The sequence below is a fragment of the Metarhizium acridum genome, assembly GCF_019434415.1.
Source record: "Metarhizium acridum strain ARSEF 324 chromosome Unknown scaffold_234, whole genome shotgun sequence".
In the NCBI taxonomy this organism is placed as follows: Eukaryota; Fungi; Ascomycota; class Sordariomycetes; order Hypocreales; family Clavicipitaceae; genus Metarhizium; species Metarhizium acridum.
The window spans coordinates 148,145-166,915 of record NW_027094021.1 but is presented as its reverse complement, the minus strand read 5'-3'; the positions used below and the strand labels follow the sequence as shown (position 1 = coordinate 166,915).

General features: G+C 54.7%; 6 protein-coding genes across 7 annotated transcripts; 3 read left to right on the top strand and 3 right to left on the bottom strand.

The window, feature by feature from the left end:
• Nucleotides 1-632: 632 nt before the first annotated feature.
• J3458_011645 (uncharacterized protein) lies at nt 633-1,115 on the bottom strand (the record flags this gene model as incomplete). The annotated part of the gene is made up of 1 exon (XM_066119917.1): nt 633-1,115. The coding sequence occupies one exon, from the start codon at nt 1,113-1,115 to the stop codon at nt 633-635; it is 483 nt and encodes a 160-aa protein (XP_065975035.1).
• A 748-nt stretch (nt 1,116-1,863) lies between these two features.
• On the top strand, nt 1,864-4,485 carry J3458_011644 (uncharacterized protein; the record flags this gene model as incomplete). Its single annotated transcript, XM_066119916.1, has 5 exons — nt 1,864-3,254; nt 3,333-3,437; nt 3,497-3,718; nt 3,772-3,914; nt 3,978-4,485. Exons 1-5 carry the CDS (start codon nt 3,084-3,086, stop codon nt 4,483-4,485), a joined length of 1,149 nt encoding a protein of 382 aa, XP_065975034.1. The 5' UTR covers nt 1,864-3,083.
• A 647-nt stretch (nt 4,486-5,132) lies between these two features.
• J3458_011643 (uncharacterized protein) lies at nt 5,133-7,287 on the top strand. 2 transcript variants are annotated; one of them, XM_066119914.1, is made up of 5 exons: nt 5,133-5,398; nt 5,459-6,104; nt 6,188-6,207; nt 6,265-6,594; nt 6,654-7,248. In XM_066119914.1, the coding sequence occupies exons 1-5, from the start codon at nt 5,258-5,260 to the stop codon at nt 7,131-7,133; spliced, it is 1,617 nt and encodes a 538-aa protein (XP_065975032.1). In that variant the 5' UTR covers nt 5,133-5,257; the 3' UTR covers nt 7,134-7,248. The 2 variants fall into 2 exon arrangements, with proteins under 2 accessions (XP_065975032.1, XP_065975033.1); XM_066119915.1 differs by having other exon boundaries at nt 5,133-6,104; nt 6,654-7,287.
• A 646-nt stretch (nt 7,288-7,933) lies between these two features.
• J3458_011642 (uncharacterized protein) lies at nt 7,934-8,206 on the top strand (the record flags this gene model as incomplete). The annotated part of the gene is made up of 1 exon (XM_066119913.1): nt 7,934-8,206. The coding sequence occupies one exon, from the start codon at nt 7,934-7,936 to the stop codon at nt 8,204-8,206; it is 273 nt and encodes a 90-aa protein (XP_065975031.1).
• A 1,269-nt stretch (nt 8,207-9,475) lies between these two features.
• J3458_011641 (uncharacterized protein) lies at nt 9,476-11,530 on the bottom strand (the record flags this gene model as incomplete). The annotated part of the gene is made up of 1 exon (XM_007809672.2): nt 9,476-11,530. The coding sequence occupies one exon, from the start codon at nt 11,528-11,530 to the stop codon at nt 10,235-10,237; it is 1,296 nt and encodes a 431-aa protein (XP_007807863.2). The 3' UTR covers nt 9,476-10,234.
• A 423-nt stretch (nt 11,531-11,953) lies between these two features.
• Nucleotides 11,954-17,925, bottom strand: J3458_011640 (Type I Iterative PKS; the record flags this gene model as incomplete). Its single annotated transcript, XM_007809671.2, has 2 exons — nt 11,954-12,922; nt 12,993-17,925. 2 exons carry the CDS (start codon nt 17,923-17,925, stop codon nt 12,078-12,080), a joined length of 5,778 nt encoding a protein of 1,925 aa, XP_007807862.2. The 3' UTR covers nt 11,954-12,077.
• Between the last annotated feature and the right edge of the window lie 846 nt (nt 17,926-18,771).

Below are 18,771 nucleotides of genomic sequence, written 5' to 3'. Positions count from 1 at the left end.
TGATGACTTGGAATATGCCACGACGGGTGTTGGGTTGACGGCTGAGCCATGGAGCAAAACAATCCCAGAGATGGCGGCCCTTGGGGAGTGTTCCCACTATCCAGCTTCTATGTGTGCCCTTTTAGCTCCTTGGCCCGTGATGGAAATGCCTTTTTTTGTATAGATTCAAAGGCACCAAGTATCGGCTTACAAAAGTGGCAGCATCCTTATGACAACGACTTGTAGAAGCTCGTTTCCATCACATTATTGAAAGACTATGGGTTCCAACAAGAACCTGCAATTCCATAGGAGACATACTACAGCTCGATATCCCCATCATGTTGCTCCGGTATGACTAAACGCCAAGCCTCGAGTAGGTGCAATTTTTGCAGGATGAAGCTTCGTGACGCAAAATCCCACTGCGTTTTCAAAAGAGCCAGTATAAACGCATCTAGTGCATTACAAAAAGACCCAAGAGCCCTAGCACGCGAGACAGTGAGCAGCTATATCGACTTGAAAACAACTACCAGACAGAATGCAGTCAAAGTCTGTTTTTGTGTGCCATAGCACAATATCGCACCCAGACTTCCCCGCCAATAGACGACGACCAATTCCATCCGCCATCATCAGTAACCAAAGACTCGTCACCCCATCTACTCCAGCTTCGGACCCGTAGTCCCTGGCTTGACGCCGACGCCAAGAACAACCAAGACCCGGACGACCAAGAACGGCGCCGTGCTCCAAAACACCAGGTGATCGTCCAGTGTCCAAGCCGACAGACGAGCCCAGCTCGCCCACCCGCCCACGGCCTGGGCCGCCGAGTGGCAGAAGGCGACGTCGCTGACCAGCATGCCGGCGCACAGGAGCCGCCAGAGCCGCACGTCGTCGCAGGCACGCATCACCACGGCCTCGACAAACGCAAAGTACAGCCAGGCGCCGCCCAGCGAAGTGTACAAGAAGGTCGACCCCGCGGCGAAGGCGCCCCCGTGCCGCGTCATGGTCGACAGGTACGCCTCGGGCGCGCGGAACACCATGATGGCCCCGTTTACCGCAAACAGAGGCTCGACGACGGTTAACAGGAGACGATAGGAGCGCGGGACGCGTTCCGAAGCCGATGCTGTTTCTTGGGGCGGCATTCTGTTCCGCAAGGCTCGAGATGGGCTGGTGTCTGTTGAGGAGTTTGTGTCGGAGTTGGTTTTGTTGTGCGTGGAGCCGTTTGCCGCCGCGGCTATTGGTGTCTGGCTTTATCCGACCCGAAACGTCGCATGTCTTGTTCGAGACTGGGTTCAAGAAACGGTCATTTGTAGTTTTATTTGCATTTTTTTCTTTTCAAATTTGTTTCTCCTTTCTTTCTTCCTTGGAAGAAAATAGTACCCTCTGTCGTATGCCATCTCCATGGTTCCTACTATAACCCTAACCCTCATCGCATTCCATGGTGACAACTTCCAACGATGGGAGGTTTTCCCAGCCGCACAGGACCCTGGATTGCGTACCGGGGCGAAACCAAGGTGAATGATTCTGGGGAACAGGCTGTGGCACGACTGTTTCAAGGCCCCACGTGATGCGTAATGCCTATGCTAGGACTCGTCGACTAAGAGATAAGAGCGCGTGGCTCAAAGCAGTATCTCGCTGGGCGCGTTGGGGTCCTGGGTTCGAGTTGCATGATGCTTGTAATCAAGCCAGCCGCTCCATTGCAAGTCTGCTAGACACGCGCAGAGACGCCTTGCGGCATCCGCTTTGAACGGCGGCATATTGGTCTCGGCACCAAGACTGAGGGTCGGGACTCGCCGGGGAAATGAGCAGAACAATACCGTACGGAACTCCAGTTTCAGGGGAATGTTCGGCTGAGCAGACATGGCCCCCCCCCCTGGTACTCGATACTCGGTGCTTATGTACAATGTCGCCCTGGGTTCCGCACCAGACTTTCAACCAAGACTCCCCCACGCCGTTCATTTTCCATCAGCACTTTGTCCTGGACGGGCAGTGTCAGACGCCACTTGGAATCCTGTCAGGGCTGCCTCGAGTCAAAATGTTCCCGAGACATGTTTCTAGAAGCATCAGTGCGCTCTTCAGCCCCTTCTTCACTAAACTAGTCGTGGCTTCTTGGGTGCCAGGGGCGCACAGCACAAGTCCATTGTAGCAGGGAGATGCGATCTTGATGGACGTGAGCCAGGTCCACCATCCGGCTAGGATATCGTGTGTGGACATGCCTTTGCCGGGAACATGTTTCAACCCAACAAACTCTAGAGGCAGATGCTATTGGCACATGACTCAGCGGAATGTTATTTTCGGCGAGGCCAGGTTTGAAGGAGCAAGCTAGCGTGCGAGGACCGGCATGACATTGCGAGGGAAAAAAACCAGCGACCTGCGATGCCTTTGTGGCCGAGAGGGATGGTCCCTCAAGATCCGGGTCGCAGGGCCGGATAGATAGGATACACCCAGTCTTCACAACCCTGTACCCGACAAGACTTTGACAATGAGTTTGTCCAATGTAAGTGCTCCTGCCTATTTCGTCTTGACCTAACTACTGTGTCCAGACGAGCCAAGGTCGACGGCGTAGCGCATACAAGTTGCTGAAGAGGCCTTGGCGTCTCGCAAAACCTTAATCACAGCCGACGCGCATTACCTTCTAACCAGACTTGGTAACCCATCGGCAGCGACCTGGCTGAAGGGGACCCGAGAGTCTCGACTTTGGCGGCCCCATTGATCGACTCCAAGACTAGTCTTCCCTGTTCAAGCAAAAGGATCGGTCTTGTTACTGGCATTACTGGAAACTCTAGGGGGGGGGTTGCCACCTTGAATGCGTGCGTTTTCGTTTCCGTTGCGAGAAGCTTGCTAGAACTTGGTCCGTTCCGTTCCATGCAGATGTCAGTCGAGCCTAGTTGGATTACGACAAGGGGTAGTTATTTTCGCTTTCGATCCGTTGTGCAGAGCACGTTTCTCCAAAAGAGAAAATCCAGCTCCTGCACTTGTCTCGCATATTGTTCCTCTGACAAACTGTCTTGGCTTTTTTGTTTAAAAAAAAAAAAACAAGTCTCTCCCGTCAAGGCAGCTGACGCAGATCACAAGTGGCAAAGAGACTTGATGCGTTCCCCAACAGTGACATGATGGAGCAGCATCATGATCTCTCCATGCACAACAAGTCTTTGTTGGTGAGGGCAACGACGCTGTTCTTGATGGTGGTAGGGCTGCTGTCTTGCATCACGCGAATTTCCATGAAATGGTTCACCGTCAGGAAACTGAGTCTAGATGACCAACTCGCCATGGCGGCCACCGTAAGTGCGCCCCCCTGCTGGAAATTGCCCGAGGGCACTGTGCTGATGATGGAACTATTTGGCCCTATTGCTTAATAGGCCCTGGCAGTTGCGCAGTCTGTCGTGGTTGTTGCAGAAGCAGACAACGGGCTGGGCCAGCACCTGGATGATCTGCGCCGCGATCATGTCACGTATGTCCTCAAGGTAAGATGCACTTCTTTTTGGGGGGGAGGGGGTTCGTCTTGAAGCTCACGGCGGACTAGGCCCAATATGCTGCCGGTGCTCTCTTTATTGCTAGTATGACGCTGGCCAAATTATCCGCCATCACGACACTCTGGGTGCTCGCGCCGCTGTATCACAGACGCACCGTCATCGTCACCTGCTCCTTCATCGTCCTCTGGGCGTTGACGTCGATCGTTCCGGCCCTTTTGCAGTGCGGGATACCGATTCCGTGGGATTACATGTCCGGCCAATGTTTCCAGCGGGTATGCTTGGGAGAATCCCCGCGAGCGGTGTGCCGATATTGACTACTGTGCAGGCTGCCTTTTGGATATACGTCGCCGTCGGCGACATCGCGACTGACGTTGCCATTGTCACCATCATGCTCACCATTTCCTTCAACCTCCAGCTACCAATGTCGAAAAAGATGCTGGTAGGAGGTGTATTTGGGAGTCGCATCTTGTGAGTCGCAGCGACCCTCGGCCATGGGGAGCGGGTTTTTAACAAACATTGAATCTGCTCTAGAGTCACGCCAGCAATCATCGGCCACATGGTCGTCTTTCACGACATCATCGACAAGGGCGACGCAACGTTCCACATGGCGCTGCCCACCATCCTGGCGCAGCTCGTGCAGTGCCTGAGCATCGTGACCGCCTGCGCGCCGTACCTGAAGCCGTTCCTCGACAGCTTCAAGTCCGGCGCCATGATTGCGGTCGACGCCTCGTCGCAGAACACGGGGGCCAAGAGCAAGAGCGGCAGCGGCAAATACGCAGCCGCGGCGTCGGCGCAGAACAGCAAGCAGCGGCGCGATTCACTCTTGGGGCGAGGAGCGTCGCGCAGAGGCGACGGCGACATTGAGCTGGGGAGCATTCCTGCTTCCAAGACGGCCACGACGGTGACGGCGAACCAGGACGTCAGCGCCGAGGGCTGGGACAGACGCAGCCATACGAGCCAGACGGTGCTGGTGCAGCAGTCCTGGCAGGTGGACATTGAGGCCAAGTCGCCGGTTAGTGCAAGCAGGACGCAGAATTAGATGATTGCAGTAATGTATTATGATTTCCCTTGGGTTAGAGCCCCCTGGCGCAGGGCAAATGCAGCAATAGACGGGCTTGTGCAGGGCCCAACCACGTAGTATACGGATGTCTTGCAAGGACTTGGTGAACGAGCAGCCTCGCAAAGGATCCTGGTCAGGGACTTTGAACACAAAGGGCGATTTCTCCGTCCCTGTACTCCGTAGAGGGTCAACTGCCTTTGATTGCCCGTCGATCCTCGGGGCCGAGCAGGCGCTCTCTTCGCCCCGTGGGAACGGACAGGCACCGGGGACGGGTGACGGGTCAATCAATTCGGCAGGCCCTTTTCTTTTTTTTTTCTTTTCTCGGTTCCAGGAGTAATCATGAGCACGGATGGCGCGATTGGACACGCCAGGGGAGCTGATTCTGCAACAGGTGGAAACAAGCTTGAATGCTTCATGCGCCGACAACCAACCACGGCACATGGTGCCGGTTCCGCATCAAGACGACGCGAATCTGAGTCCCCTGGTCCTTGCCCATCTTGTTAGGCTGCGTTGGTTGAGTTATGCGTCATGCGCGCTAATGCGGCTCGCGCCATGAACCCTGGTTTCAGACTAGGTTTGACCATGTTGGAGCTTTGAGTTGCTCTTGATTTCTCGTCTGCGAACCCGTGGCTCTTGCTGGCCTCGTCTCTAGATCGCGGGCAGGAGAGAAAAAGCCGGGCGTGGCAACAACACCATCATCGTCGTCATCATCACCATCGTGTGCCTCGCTCGTCACCAGGTTCATGTCACAATGAGTGTACGACGAGAGGGCCATGTCCTCGACGACATGACGGGAAGCAAGTCTGCTAACCCTACCATTACCAATGCATCCCAGAAAGACCTCCACGACCGCCATCAGTTGGCACGGCTGGGCAAGAAGTCGGTCCTCAGGGTACGCCGCCGCACAACACGGGCTACCAAGCATCTGGCTGATTCGTCCTTCTGTTTATAGCGCAACTTTGGCTTCCTGTCCACCGTCGGCTTCAGCTGCGCCGTCCTCATCACCTGGGAGGGCACGCTGATGAGCTTCGCGCCCGGCCTTCTCAACGGCGGCTCCGCGGGCCTCATCTGGGGGTTCCTGATCGTCTGGCTGTGCAACATCAGCGTCTTCACCACGCTCTCGGAGCTCCTCTCCATGGCTCCCACCTCGGGCGGCCAGTACCACTGGGTGGCCATGCTGGCGCCTCGCTGGTGCTCCAAGTTCCTCAGCTACGTCACCGGATGGTTGACGATAGGCGGCTGGCAGGGCGCGTGTGCGTCGGTCGGATACCTCACCGGCACCATGATCCAGGGCCTGGTGGCCTTTAACCATCCGCACTACGCGCCGCAGTCGTACCAGGGGACGCTGATGCTGTGGGCGGTGGTGATCCTCGCCGTGCTGTGCAACACGGTGCTGAGCGCTCACCTCCCCAAGCTGGAGGGCATGCTGCTCGTCGTGCATATCATAGGTTTCTTTGCCATTATTATTCCGCTCGGTACTTTTGGAGCCCATGGGAATGCGAAAGACGTCTTTACTACGTTCCACAATGGCGGGAACTGGTCGACCCAGGCTCTGTCTAGCTTCATCGGAATCGTAGGCAGTGTGTTTTCGTTTGCAGGTGCGAATCTCCCTTTGTAATGCCAATCTGTAGGCGGGTTCCGTTTTCACAGTACACGCTGCTAATGAAGCCCTTGTCAAAAGGTGTCGATTGCACTTTTCATGTGAGTTTGAAACGTCGTTGTAGCCCCGGCGACAAATTCACTAACACGCCGAAACAGATGTGCGAAGAAGTTCGAAACCCATCGCTTGTCGTCCCGCGGTCCATCATAATCAGTATCCTGATTAATGGTTCTCTCGGCCTTTCCATCATCATCGCCATGGCCTTTTGCAATTCCGACATTGAGGCGGCGTTGGCATCGCCCTCTGGCTATCCGTTCATGGAAATCTTCTACCAAGCGCTGGGCTCACGATCGGGCACCACGGTCATGGCCTCCATCATCATCTTCATGACTCTCGCCTCCGTCATTGGTGTCATTGCCACGACGTCGCGGATGTTCTGGGCGTTTGCCCGAGACCGTGGCCTGCCCTTCTGGCGCACCCTGTCAAAAGTACGCGTCTGCAAGACTTGCAAGTTTGCTGCATATAGAAACTAATAATTCTCATTTAGGTTGACTCTACTACTTGTGTTCCGGTCTGGGCCATCCTCACCACGAGCACCATATCCTGCCTTCTTGGTCTCATCAACATCGGCTCACAGGTCGCTTACAATGCCCTCGTTTCTCTCGCCATCTCCTCGCTGTATTCGTCATACCTCATAGCCGCGGGTTTACTTCTGTATCGTCGCTGCACTACGGGTTTCAGCATGCCTGACCCGTCTTCTCTTCCGGCTCTGGCGGAGACGACGGGCAAGGAGTTGGTTTGGGGGCCATGGCATCTTCCAGGTATTGGAGGCATTATTAACAACGTCATCACTTGCGTTTACCTGAGCATTATTTTATTCTTCAGCTTCTGGCCGCCCTCTTCGGAGGTTACGCCAGAAACCATGAACTTTAGTGTACTGATTACAGGGTCTTTGGTATTATTTAGTATTGTGTACTATCTAGTTTGGGCCAAGAAGGACTACAAGGGCCCTCTTCTGGAAACCTAGGAGACGAGTGGCAGGTGATGGTATTTGTTTTAAGAGTTTGGGTAAAGTCTTGGGGCAGTGGAGGTCCGCCGCACAATAGAATCCAAACAGAGACGTACAAATTTGAATATTTCCCGGATGGCGCCTGTGCAGCTATGCGCCATCTGTGACAAAGGCTTCGAGTATTAACTCGATTCAACTGCAATAAACCCCCCCTTTGAATACCAAAGGCCTTTTTTTCAAGGCCCTTGAGGACAAAAGGTTTTATTAACGCAAAGTCCGAGGCCACAGACGCCCAAGGCCTCGAGCCATTGTGCAACTATCGTCAATTTCGGGTCCATGAGACATCTTCGAACTCAGAGTAACCAAAGACAATTACCTGCCCAGCTTGACTTCCGACAACGGGACGTGAGCAAGGATATGTTACTCTTCCCACCTGAAAACAGACCTACACTTCGGGCGCATACGACTTGCGGCCCGGCTTGGTGGTTCCCAAAATGGTAATATCCGACGCCAAAAGCTGACGACTCAACACTGCCAACATGTCGGTCAGCATTTAGTTCCGCCTTGTGACACGACGGCAAAGCATTACAAAACTGAACCAAGGCGGCCATCTCTCACCTTTGCTACATCTTTTCAGCTTGCATCTATAACGCTGTCACATGCTTCCAACACTTCTCCCACAGCAAATCTTGCTCTGCTAACCGAGAAACAATCTTGCATGAGCCGCGAGCATGCCACGATATTCCGGCCCGAAATAGCACGGCACCCCGAAAGAAAGAAATACAGCGCCGAGAAAACCAATCCAAGCAATCGCCAATATGCCACGATTATCCGAGCCTCTCAGCGAAGCGCTCCTTAACATTTGGCGGTTGGTGTTTACGTTCATCGTCATTGCCATATTTGTTACGGCGTGGCTGGTCCAAGGGGAGGTGATCAAGACACCGAAATGGGCTAGGGACTGGAGCGGCGAGACCCCCGAGGCTCAGAGAGAATACGCTGCCGCGCTGATGACGCCTGTTTGTGTCTTCTTTTTACTGTTTGCCATTGCAGGCTATATCCAGATGAGGAGAGAAGATACGAGGGCTGTTTGAGTGCTGAAACGGATGGTCCTCGATCCGACGTCAAGGCCTACGAAGCAAGCCCATTTTAAAAGTGGCTTGGGCATTGGCTGCCTAGACACCTTATTGCATGTGTCTCAGCCTTTGACGCAGTCATAGCACCTTGCGATAATGACGGACCGTGCCCGAGTGACTCCGATAGAGCGCCGACTGCGTGGCACGCGGAAGGATACTTACCGGGATGAGTTGCCACCAAAGATTTTAACGAGTGGAGAATGCGGAAAAGGCGTAATATTGCGCAAAAGCACATGTGACAATGTACCCATTCTGAGAAGGCGGCGACTCATCTGGTTTGAATGAGCTTGCAAGCTGGTTGTTGGGCGCGATGATCTAAAACAAATCTAAGCAGTGATTTCTGCCACCATCCAATACTGCATGGTTTCACATTATCTCAGAAGAATCATAGCATGCGTCTAGACAGTCCCATCCAATCATTGAGAATCTAGAGCCGATCTCTCTTTGAATGGTGCAGGTATTGCGTTTCATCACGAATCGTTATCCGTAGTACGTCCGGGGTATGAGTGCGATATTCGTCACCTACGCACAGAGCTTTTCAATTTGGAAACCCAGAGTTGAGGAAGGCAAGGAACTCTGCATCTAGGGGCAGGTTCGTTGAATAACATGCGAGCAAACCTTTCTACAAGCTGCTATTAGGAACGGCAAATATGCCAGATAGAAAGCGCTGTAAGGTGCAAAAGTAAGAATTATACCATAGTACTATTACGATGCCTTTTATGTACAGGACTCATTTGCGGCATTGATCACTATATTGAATAGATGGGCATCTCTTATACATGATAGTGAAATACATCAAGAGAGATAGGCTATGCCACCTCAGCACGTCGTTATAACCCAAATACAGGGGTCTTGTAGCTATATAAAACTGCCTTATAAGGAACAGCCTTGTTGTATTAGTATGATTAGGCTTATGACTACGAATTAAAGAATTGAAAGGGGTAAAGTTAAATCTCCAGGGGGTTATAATTCTATATATACCATTACGAAAAATCTTGGGAGAAAATCAGTACAAGGCACTACCTTGATATACTTAGTATATAAGAGAGGTATCTACTCGTAGGGATGCATACCGAATCGGCATGTGAGAGGACCGTTATAAACATGTTTTACTATCCATCCGTGATAATACACATTGATTGAGTATTCAAATTCTCATAACGCATAGCGCGTTTCGCTTGAAAACATTTACACTACATAGCTCTCCGCGTTTAGTCAACTCGAGAATGCCACTCACCTACCACCGGTCTGGCTCAATACTGTCACACAAAAAATGGGCGTGGCCACGACACAGCATTTTGTGTGTTGTAAACCCTTATATCCTTTGCGACAAATACATGTCCCACTTGAATGACTCGTAAATCGCAACCGACTCGGCAATCGATGCAATAGACGGCCATGACATAAATAATGACCTTGTCCCCGGTGGATTGCAAAGGCTGATCAAAAGCGACGATACTCGCCATGTTTGCTTAGACGCCTTTGTAACCACCAAGCAGCCGCAAGCCACACGCAATGCTTGATAGAGACACTGCTTGATGGAAAGGCGTCGGCTCGTCTCACACAGTACCAATCAAGCTCCGTCCTCTCTTCGCACTTGCCTGTCTACCAATACGATTTGCCCTGGACTCTATCCTATTGCGAACACGTGCTAATTCGTGCGAGTAGCCCCTTATGGACCAATCTAGTCGCCATGTATGCTTGTTTCCATCGTCACGATCGACACGGAGAACGATCGACAGGGAGACGTCTTACAATGAAGCAGAGCATGTTCCATGAATACTCCCGCCTTCTGAGCCGCCAACCAGTTCATCAAGCATGCGTCTAGCAAGTGCGCAGAATATAACTGACAAATCGCGACATTTCCCAGCGTAAAGAACATCTACAATGAGGTAGTTGACAGATTTCCACAGCCAACCCAGGCATCTTCAACACGGTCACCAAACTTCGCAGGTTCAGCATCGTCATCTTGCCACACAGCCGTGTCTATCTTTCATCCCCCGCAAGCGCAGGATAGTCGGGAAAAGTAAGCTCATCGCTCTCCTCCGGGCTCAACCAGCCAAACAGCTTCTCGACACGCACCACGGAAAACACCCAAGCAACGGTCTGAAGAATCCATATCCCCCACTCCGTCTCCGGCAGCATCAGCCAGCTCAGAGGGGGCACGTTTTGCGCCTCCGTAACAAACGGCCTCACCAGCCGCTCGTACGCGCGAGCCGCGTCCCCGAAATCGACCCGCGTGCCCTCCCCCTCGGCCTCGCGCCACCGACTGGCGACCTCTCCCGCGAGAACGTACGCGCCTACCAGGGCCGCCGTCGTGCCGAGCCCGCCGCCCATGGGTGTCGGGCAATACGCCGCGTCTCCGATCAACACCACGCCGCCGCGGGACCAGCACCCCTCCGGCAGCCTGATCTGGCTCATGTGCTGGGTGTACAGGTCGTCCGCCTCCTTGGCGTGGAGCAGGCCGTCCAGAAACCGCGGCATGGGGGGGTAGTCGCGGAACGCGTCGAACCTCTGCGCCCACGCCCTCTTCTGGTCCTCTTTGCTGGCCGACTTGTCTGCGGCGTCCAGCTCCTCGCAGTCGCCGTGTACGACAAGCGACACCCTCAGACTCTCCGGGCGGTCTTTGCGGGTCATGACCAGCCTCCGGCCAGGCAGGTGACACGCCGTCCAAGGCCTGGGGTCGTCTTTCCGCGCGGGTATCGTGAAGAATGCCGCGTGGGCGCCCATGTCGTGCCGCGGATCGGGGAACGAGGGGCCGAGCATGAGTCTGCGCGTGGGAGAGCCGACCCCGTCTGCGCCGACTACGAGATCGTACGCCTCCCTCGTTTGGTCCGAGAAGACGACCTGCACGCCGGACGAGCCCTCACGCTGGACCAGGCTCTCGACGCGCAGGCCAAAGCGGTACTTGACGCCGTCGAGGCCCCTGGTGGCGTCGTGCAGGATGCGTACAAAGTCGCCGCGCATAAACTCGTACTCGCTCGTGGCGCTTTGGTTGCCCTTGCCCGTCTTGTTTGCCGGGAAATACGCCCTCTGCCGGCCCCTTCTGTCGACAATCTGCGTGCCGGGCTCGTCGCACAGGACGGCACGCACGGCTGCCTCCATGCCCATCTTCCTCATCAGCACGATGCCCTGGCCGCGCAGGTCGACTTGCTGGCCGCTGTCGCGGAGTGCTGCGTCGCGCTCGATGATGGTCATGTCGCATCTGATGCGTGAGAGCCAGAACGCGAGAGCCGGGCCGGCGATGCCAGCTCCGACAATGAGGACCTTGGGAGGGGGCATTCTTGTTTCATGCCTTGGCTGGCGCGGTCTGGTGTTGCAAACTGGGTTGACTTACAATAGAGGTTGAATCGTCTGTATATCCTCTTGCACGGGGTTAGTCATCATGAAGCTAGCGCAGCCTGCTTCTCCAGGTGGTATGCGTGGTATGCGTGTCTCGGGACCGGTGGCAGACGTCGTGCTACCGCGGATTCTATTCGGGACCGAACGCATGTTGTCGGGTGTATTGGAAGTTTTTCGTTGACTGCGTGTCAAGCTGACTGCGTTTACAGTGGTGGGCTGGCCCCAACGACGTCGTTCTCGTCTCGTGATGCCTCCTACCAGTTGACGCTTGTCAACGCCATTCTATCTGGGGCAGCTGAAACTTCTGTCAACATTATAGTTTTCCTGTGTCGTTTGGCACGGGGGTTGGACAAGAAAAGAACAGCCACGTGTTGTAGATTTACATTAGATAGACGTATAGGGTAAGTCGACGGCGAATATCTCGGGAAACAAAGTCCAAACCATGAAAAACCTCCAGCCACGAACAACCATCAAGTCACTGCAGTCTCTACAAGAAGCCCCCAGCCATGCAAGTCACCGCTCGTCTAATAAAGTCCGTCACTTGCCTCGCGCCCGGCTGCTTCAACATGTTGAAATGGTGCGCCCCCTCCACCACGTCCACCACGACATTGTCCTTGCCAACCAGCTGATCCCAGCCGTTGGCATCCAGCGCGGCCCGCCTATGCAGCAGCCACAGCAGATTCTCCGGATCATCAGGCCAGACCTCAATTGTCCCGCCCTCATCCGTGCCGTTCCTCGCCCAGAGAGCCCAGGTGGGCAGGGGTTTTGCCTCGGCCCACGCGCGAGGCGTGTACGTGCTCAAAATGTCGGCAAACAAGACAAAGTGCGCCAGCAGCCACGCCGGTGGCTTCCTGCTGTCCGACCCAAACATCTGGAGCTTGTCCAGCTCAGAGTATAGCCTCGGCGGCAGCTTCTTGAGCCCGATGGGCTTGGGGCTGTCGAGCAGGATGAGCCCGTCCACGGCCTCTCCCTCGGCAATGAGCCGCTGCGCTGCGTCGTATGCGCAGATGCCGCCCGCCGACCAGCCGCCCACAATGTACGGCCCTGCCGGCTGACGCCTGCGCATCTCGGTGAGGTATGCGGTCGTCAGCTCTTCAAACTGGCAGGGCTTGCTGTCGCTGCGCCTGACGTAGGGGCTGCTGAGGCCGTAGACGGCCACCTTGTCCACGTCGACGTCTGGGAGCGGCAGGTACGAAGTCGCGGAGCCGGATCCGTCTGGGAATAGCCAGACTCTCCGCGAACACGTCAGCGGGTTTCCTTGTAGGAGAACGGAAGACGCTGGCGGCACGTGGGATGGCTGCGGGAGGACTGTCAGAGGAGAGACGACGCCAACTACAACAGATTAGCCACTGTGTTATTCGAATTATGAATAGGGTGCACATGCGGGGAAATGTAGACTTACACGCTGGTGCTAGCTTGTTTTTGCCATTCATGTTTGCAATATGGGGGTATTCGTCCGAGTCGATGGACAGAGCGGACAGCGCTGCTTCCACCCCCCGAGACAGATGAGTATTCTCATAATCTGGCTCCCGAGGCGGCGGCGGAGTCACAGGCGGAGTGGAAGGCTCAGAGTCCGACGATGGCGCTGACGAACCGGCTATTAGCTGGATGACCTCTCCAACCGTCTTGCAGGTGATAAAGGCCGTCGAATCCACCTTGACGTTGAGCTCCTCGAGCATCCGGTCCGAAATCGTCAGCGCGAGCAGAGAGTCGACGCCCAATCCTGCAAGTTCGGCGTCATCCTGCGCATCCGAGACCGGGGCCCCGACTTCCTCGGCGATGATGGCCTTGAGCTTGTCCGCAGGCACGTCGTATTTGTGCGGCTGCAACAGCGCAGGCGGCTCCGTTGACGGCTCTCGATCAACCGCCGGAGTCTGAGGCCCATATGGCGCCGAGGCGGCGCGGACGGGCTGTGAAGGGACGGGCTTCGACGTCTCCGACTTGGGCTTCGGGAGCACCTTGTCGAGTATATTTCTCTGCACCGCGGAAAAGGTCACCCCTTCGTAGACGGCAACGATATCCCTCGCCCCCTCGTTGAAGATGTACACATCCCCCATGTAGGAGCCCTTGTCCTTTGGCTGCATCTTGAGATATGTAGTGTACGTCACGTCTTCGGACAGCGGCTCCATGAGCTTCATGTTTTCCCAGCCGTGGTTGATATACACTTGTTTTTTCGAGTCGACCTCGTCATTGGCATTCATTGTAAACCCCGTGATTTGACCCAGACTGTCGAGCCAGTACGGCGGCGTCATCCACTTGTCGGCCGTCCCGGGCGGTGTGTTGAACTTGACTCTGGCCGAGGACTCTAGTTCTGCGGAGCGCATGACCAGTTCGCGACAGCCTTTGAACGAGGGGTGGTAGTCGACGAGAGCGCTAAACAGCTTGTAAAACATGCCCGTCTTGATCAAATGGACGGACCCCGAATCGTCGTGAATCGATCGTCGGAGATCGTCGATTCTGGCCTTTACGAGGAAGTCGCGTCGTTTGAAATCCGTCCTCCACTGGCTCTTGTCCGCAAAGAACCCGGTGCACTTTGCGTGATGTGCGGTTTCTGCTCCAGTGCTGGAGATGCTGGACATGGTGAAGGTCGCCTGTCTTGTCGACCACTTGACCGACGCCTTCATCTCGACGAGATGCGACGGGTCGTCGTTGAGCACAAGTGCCTTGTCGGCAGTCATGTTTGACACTTCGACGCCAATGTCGGACTTGTCAAAGCTCACGGCAGACTGCTCGAGGAGTCGGGTGAAGAGCGTCAATGCCATGTCCGCATATACGGCCGAGGAGCACACCGGCTGGCCGTTGACCCTGTGCGCCAAGAGCACCTCCCGGAAGTCGGGATGCTGGACGTCAGACCGTGCCGTGATCCACGCCTCGTCACTAGAGTATTGCTCGTGTATGATATCCTGCACCGATGTCGTAAACGGCTTCTGCTGGGCGGTAGGTGGAGGCAATGCCAGCGGCTGTGGTTGAGGCGGCGCATCACCCTTTGTCAAGCACCAGTCGTGGACATATGGGATCCAGTGACTCTTCAACTCCCACTTATAAAAGGGTAGACACAGCACCTGTTTGTTCTGCGTCAGGCCGCTGTGGTACTCACCCCAGTTGATAGCCAGGCCCGAGTTGTACAGGCTCGTCAAAGTCGACGTGAACACCTTCCAATCAGCCTCGCCACGCCGCAGTGTAGGAAGCGTCTTGACTGACGATGCTCCCAGAGTGGATTTGAGCATGTTGGTACAGACTGGGTGTGGCCCGACTTCTACCCAGACGGTCTTCTCAGAGATGACACCTGCCTCTGCTGCCGAAAGCAAGCAGCCGCGAAAATTAACAGTCCCTCGACAGTGGCGTGTCAAATAGTCGGCCGGAGACCCCAAATCGGCAACGTTTTTGATTGTTTTGCCCAGCAGAGGCGACAACAACGGAACGACGGGGTCCTTGAATCCAACAGAGCCACAGCTTTGTCTAAAGCTCTCCAGCATCGGCTCTACTTGGGGTGAATGAAAGGCAAATTGAACCTTGAGCAGAGTCGTTTTTATCGATTGCGCGTTGAGCACAGCTGCGAACGAGTCAACTTGGTCTTTGGGGCCGGCAACCACCGTCTCCTCCGGCCCATTGACGCAAGCAATCTCCAGGCCGGGCTGAGACGACAACAACGAAGCCACCTTGTCCGCAGACGCTTTGAGGGCCAGCATTGTATGAGTTCCCATGGAGCAGTACTTGTTGAGAAGAACCGCCCTGGTGCCAACAAGGTGTATGGTATCTGCGTCGGAGAGCACCCCGGCAATATTCATGGCGGCATATTCGCCGAGGCTGTGCCCGACAAGTACTTGGGGGGAGACGCCAAGTGCCATCCAGAACTTGCCGAGGGCCATCTGCAAACACGTTATAGCCAATTGCACTTTAACGGGGGACAGTTGGTCCATCGGAGCGTCTGTTGTGCCCCGGAGCACGTCGAGTATTGAGTCAAAGCCTTGCAGCAGAACAATGTCTTCCAGTCTCGTAACCAGGGACAAAAACTGCGGGTGCGCGAGGAGCTCCCTGGCCATGGAGAGGTACTGGGAGCCTTGACCGGTGAAACAAAACCCTATAGGCGTCGTATTCCCCGCCGTGGACAGGAATTTCTCCGTGTTTGCAGCACTCGCAAGAGCCTCGCGGATGTCACGGAGACTGGAGCCCGTGACGGCGGCGCGGTAGCCGTAGTGAACACGCCGAGCCGTAGTAGTAAAAGAAAGTGAGCCAAGGGGAATATCCGGGTGGACATGGAGATGCTTTTCGAGCGCAAGAAGGTTATTCTTGAACGACGTCTGCGTCTTGGCAGACACTGCGACAATATGAAGCGGTCGAGGGTCGTCGTCCGCCATGTCCGACCTCAACGGGGCGTCTTCAACAAGCACAGACGAATTCCCGCCGGCGGCGCCGAAATTGTTGACAAACGCTATTCTGCCACGCGGTGCGTCTCTGGGATCCGGTCTCAGCCACGGGGTATCCTTCATCGCGATGTGGACGTTTCTTTGCGCAAGATCTGTAGGGAAATTCCTGTTGATTTTCGTCTTGATGCCCACGTGCCGAGGAATGGAGCTCTTTTGCATCATGAGCAACACCTTTATCAGCGAAGAGATTCCAGACGCGGATTCTCCGTGGCCAATGTTGGCTTTGACAGATCCGAGGTATAGAGCTTTGTCGCGGCGTGAGCCTTCGGGCGCAAAGACGTTCAGGACAGAGTCCATTTCACACGCGTCGCCGTGCTGTGTCCCCGTCCCATGCATCTCCACGTAGCTAACTTTGGAGCTGTCGACATTGGCAGATGTCAAAATCCGACTAAAGATGGCTCTTTGCGCGCCCGAGTGCGGTCTGGTAATGGATACTGCTTCTGCCGAGTGGTTGGTGTAGGCTCCGAGGATTGTGCCATAGATGGGATCGCCATCTAGCAGCGCGTCATCAAGCCTCTTTAGCAGAACCGTCGCCACGCTTTCTGCCCTGCAGTACCCATCGGCGCCATCATCAAACGTCTTGCAGTTGCCGGTACGTGATAGGAAGTGGGCGCGGTCGAGGCCAGCCCAGTTGTCAGGGTTGGTCAATATATTCGTTCCGCCGGCGATGGCAACGTCGCAGTCCCCGGCCCATAGGGAGTTACACGCAATATGTGTAGCAGCAAGGCCGGACGAGCAAGCCGTGTCCACATCAAAAGACGGCCCGCTGAACCGGAAGTGATAGTTTATTCGTGCGGGTAGAAAGGCACGACTGCCGCCGGGGACGTAATACGTGTCAATGTTCTGGGCGGCGTTTGTTTCTCGGTAGTCGTCACTGGCGGTTCCGTAGAAGACGCCCACTCGAGTGCGTTGCGTGGACGGCGTGGAATCGGGCACAAATCCAGCCATCTCCATGGCCTCGTACGCCGTCATCAGTGCCAGTCTCTGCGCGGGATCAGCTTGATCAGCCTCCCTGGGGGACATGCCGAAAAACCGAGAGTCGAAAAGCTCAGGTTGGCGGACAAAGCAGCCCATGGTGACGCCGCTGGTGTTCTTCTTTTTACCAGTGGAATCATAGTATAGCCAGGGATCGAAGCGGTCCTTTGGAATCTCTTTGTGAACATCTAGTCCAGCAGCGAGAAGTTCCCAAAACGCTTCGTTGCTATCAGCCTCGGGATATCTGCCGGAAAATCCAATAATGGCGATTTTTGAGTGATTGGACTTTTGTCCGGATATTGGTTTACTTTCACTCCTCAAGAGCAAAGGAGCAGTGCTCAACACGTCTACGGATCGTATTTCTTCAGAGGCCCGAAGAGCGGCCGCTAGACTCTCAACACTGCTCGAAGCGAATGGAATTACTTCTGCTTCGGAAAACTTGGAGCTTCGCAGTGTGCTGAGGGCTCTCTGAATCACACGGTCCCATCTCAGTCGACGAAGCAGGACATCAGCGACGGTGCGTTGAAGCAGCTGTTCACAAGTTGCTTCACGCGAACCGTCAACTGCCTCATCAGCATTGGAGATGACATTCAGGCGGACGGCCCTGCTTCTTGTATACACGCCGAGGCCTGAGACAAGTGCGTCCACGTCGGCGCTTGTGTACAGGCAGGAAGAGTGGAATAGTCCGGCTACTTCAATCTTCCCTGCCTTGAAGGATGGGTGCTGCAACAGAAACTCTTTCAAGTGTGCAGGCGGCCCTGAGATGGTGACGGAGCTGCTGCCAACGGCACTGATATATACGCGGCTCAGAGCAGCCAGTCCCCTCGACGCACAATACGCCTCAATACGGGGGGCTAATGTTTCTTCACCAACGCCGGCAATCACCGACGAGCACGAAAAGTGCACGTTATTGGTGTCGGACACGACGGACATGGTTCTGTTCTGCACCATGTAGCCTAGCCTGAAGGCTAGTGCCACAAACTGCGGCGCGACTTCAACGAGATCGAGCACATTCTCGGCACAGCTTACTGCAGCAGCAGCCAGAAGGCCAATGCAACTGCCTAGTAGACAGGATGATGATGGGTGGGGATAGGACCTCCCGGACTCATTCGTATATCTAAGACGTAGTGTTAGTTGAATTCTTCAAACCCGTAAAGCTAAAAATCAAACAAAACGGGAGCACATACGCTACAAACGAAGCAATGTGGCAAAGACACACAAGTGCGCTGTCCAACGCACAATTGGGCGCCTCTGACGAATGCCGAGCAATCAAGAGCTCGGCAAGATTGGAAACATGAGGAAAGCGGCTCCTCTGGCTGGGTGGCAATCTCGAGATTTCCGATCTAAGCACCCGATGTGTGTCTGAAAATAGAGAAACAAGTGTACAATCGTTCTTGTCGGAAAGCAGTCTTTGTAACTCGGTATGATACGGAATAGACAAGTCGCCAAAGACTATTACTTGACACTTGGCTGCCATTGTGTCGGCAACTGCTCGAGATGACGCGTCCCAGTGACGAATACACGATAAAGAATCAGGACAGACAAAGAGGATCAGATGGGTAAGCTTTATGCATTCGACAATGTTTTTGTTTCGAGTTGTCACGTCGGGTATGAGGTCTGACTGGTAGAACTCGACGGGTTTTACATTGCCTAGGAGCGGCCCTGCGCTCCCCTCGGGGTGCGTCTACAGTCGGATAAGCGGAATGGAATTTCAAATAGAAGCAGCTTTGGTCCTTGTTGAGAAAACGATGCAAAAGGGCGCAACTGAATTCTACAATC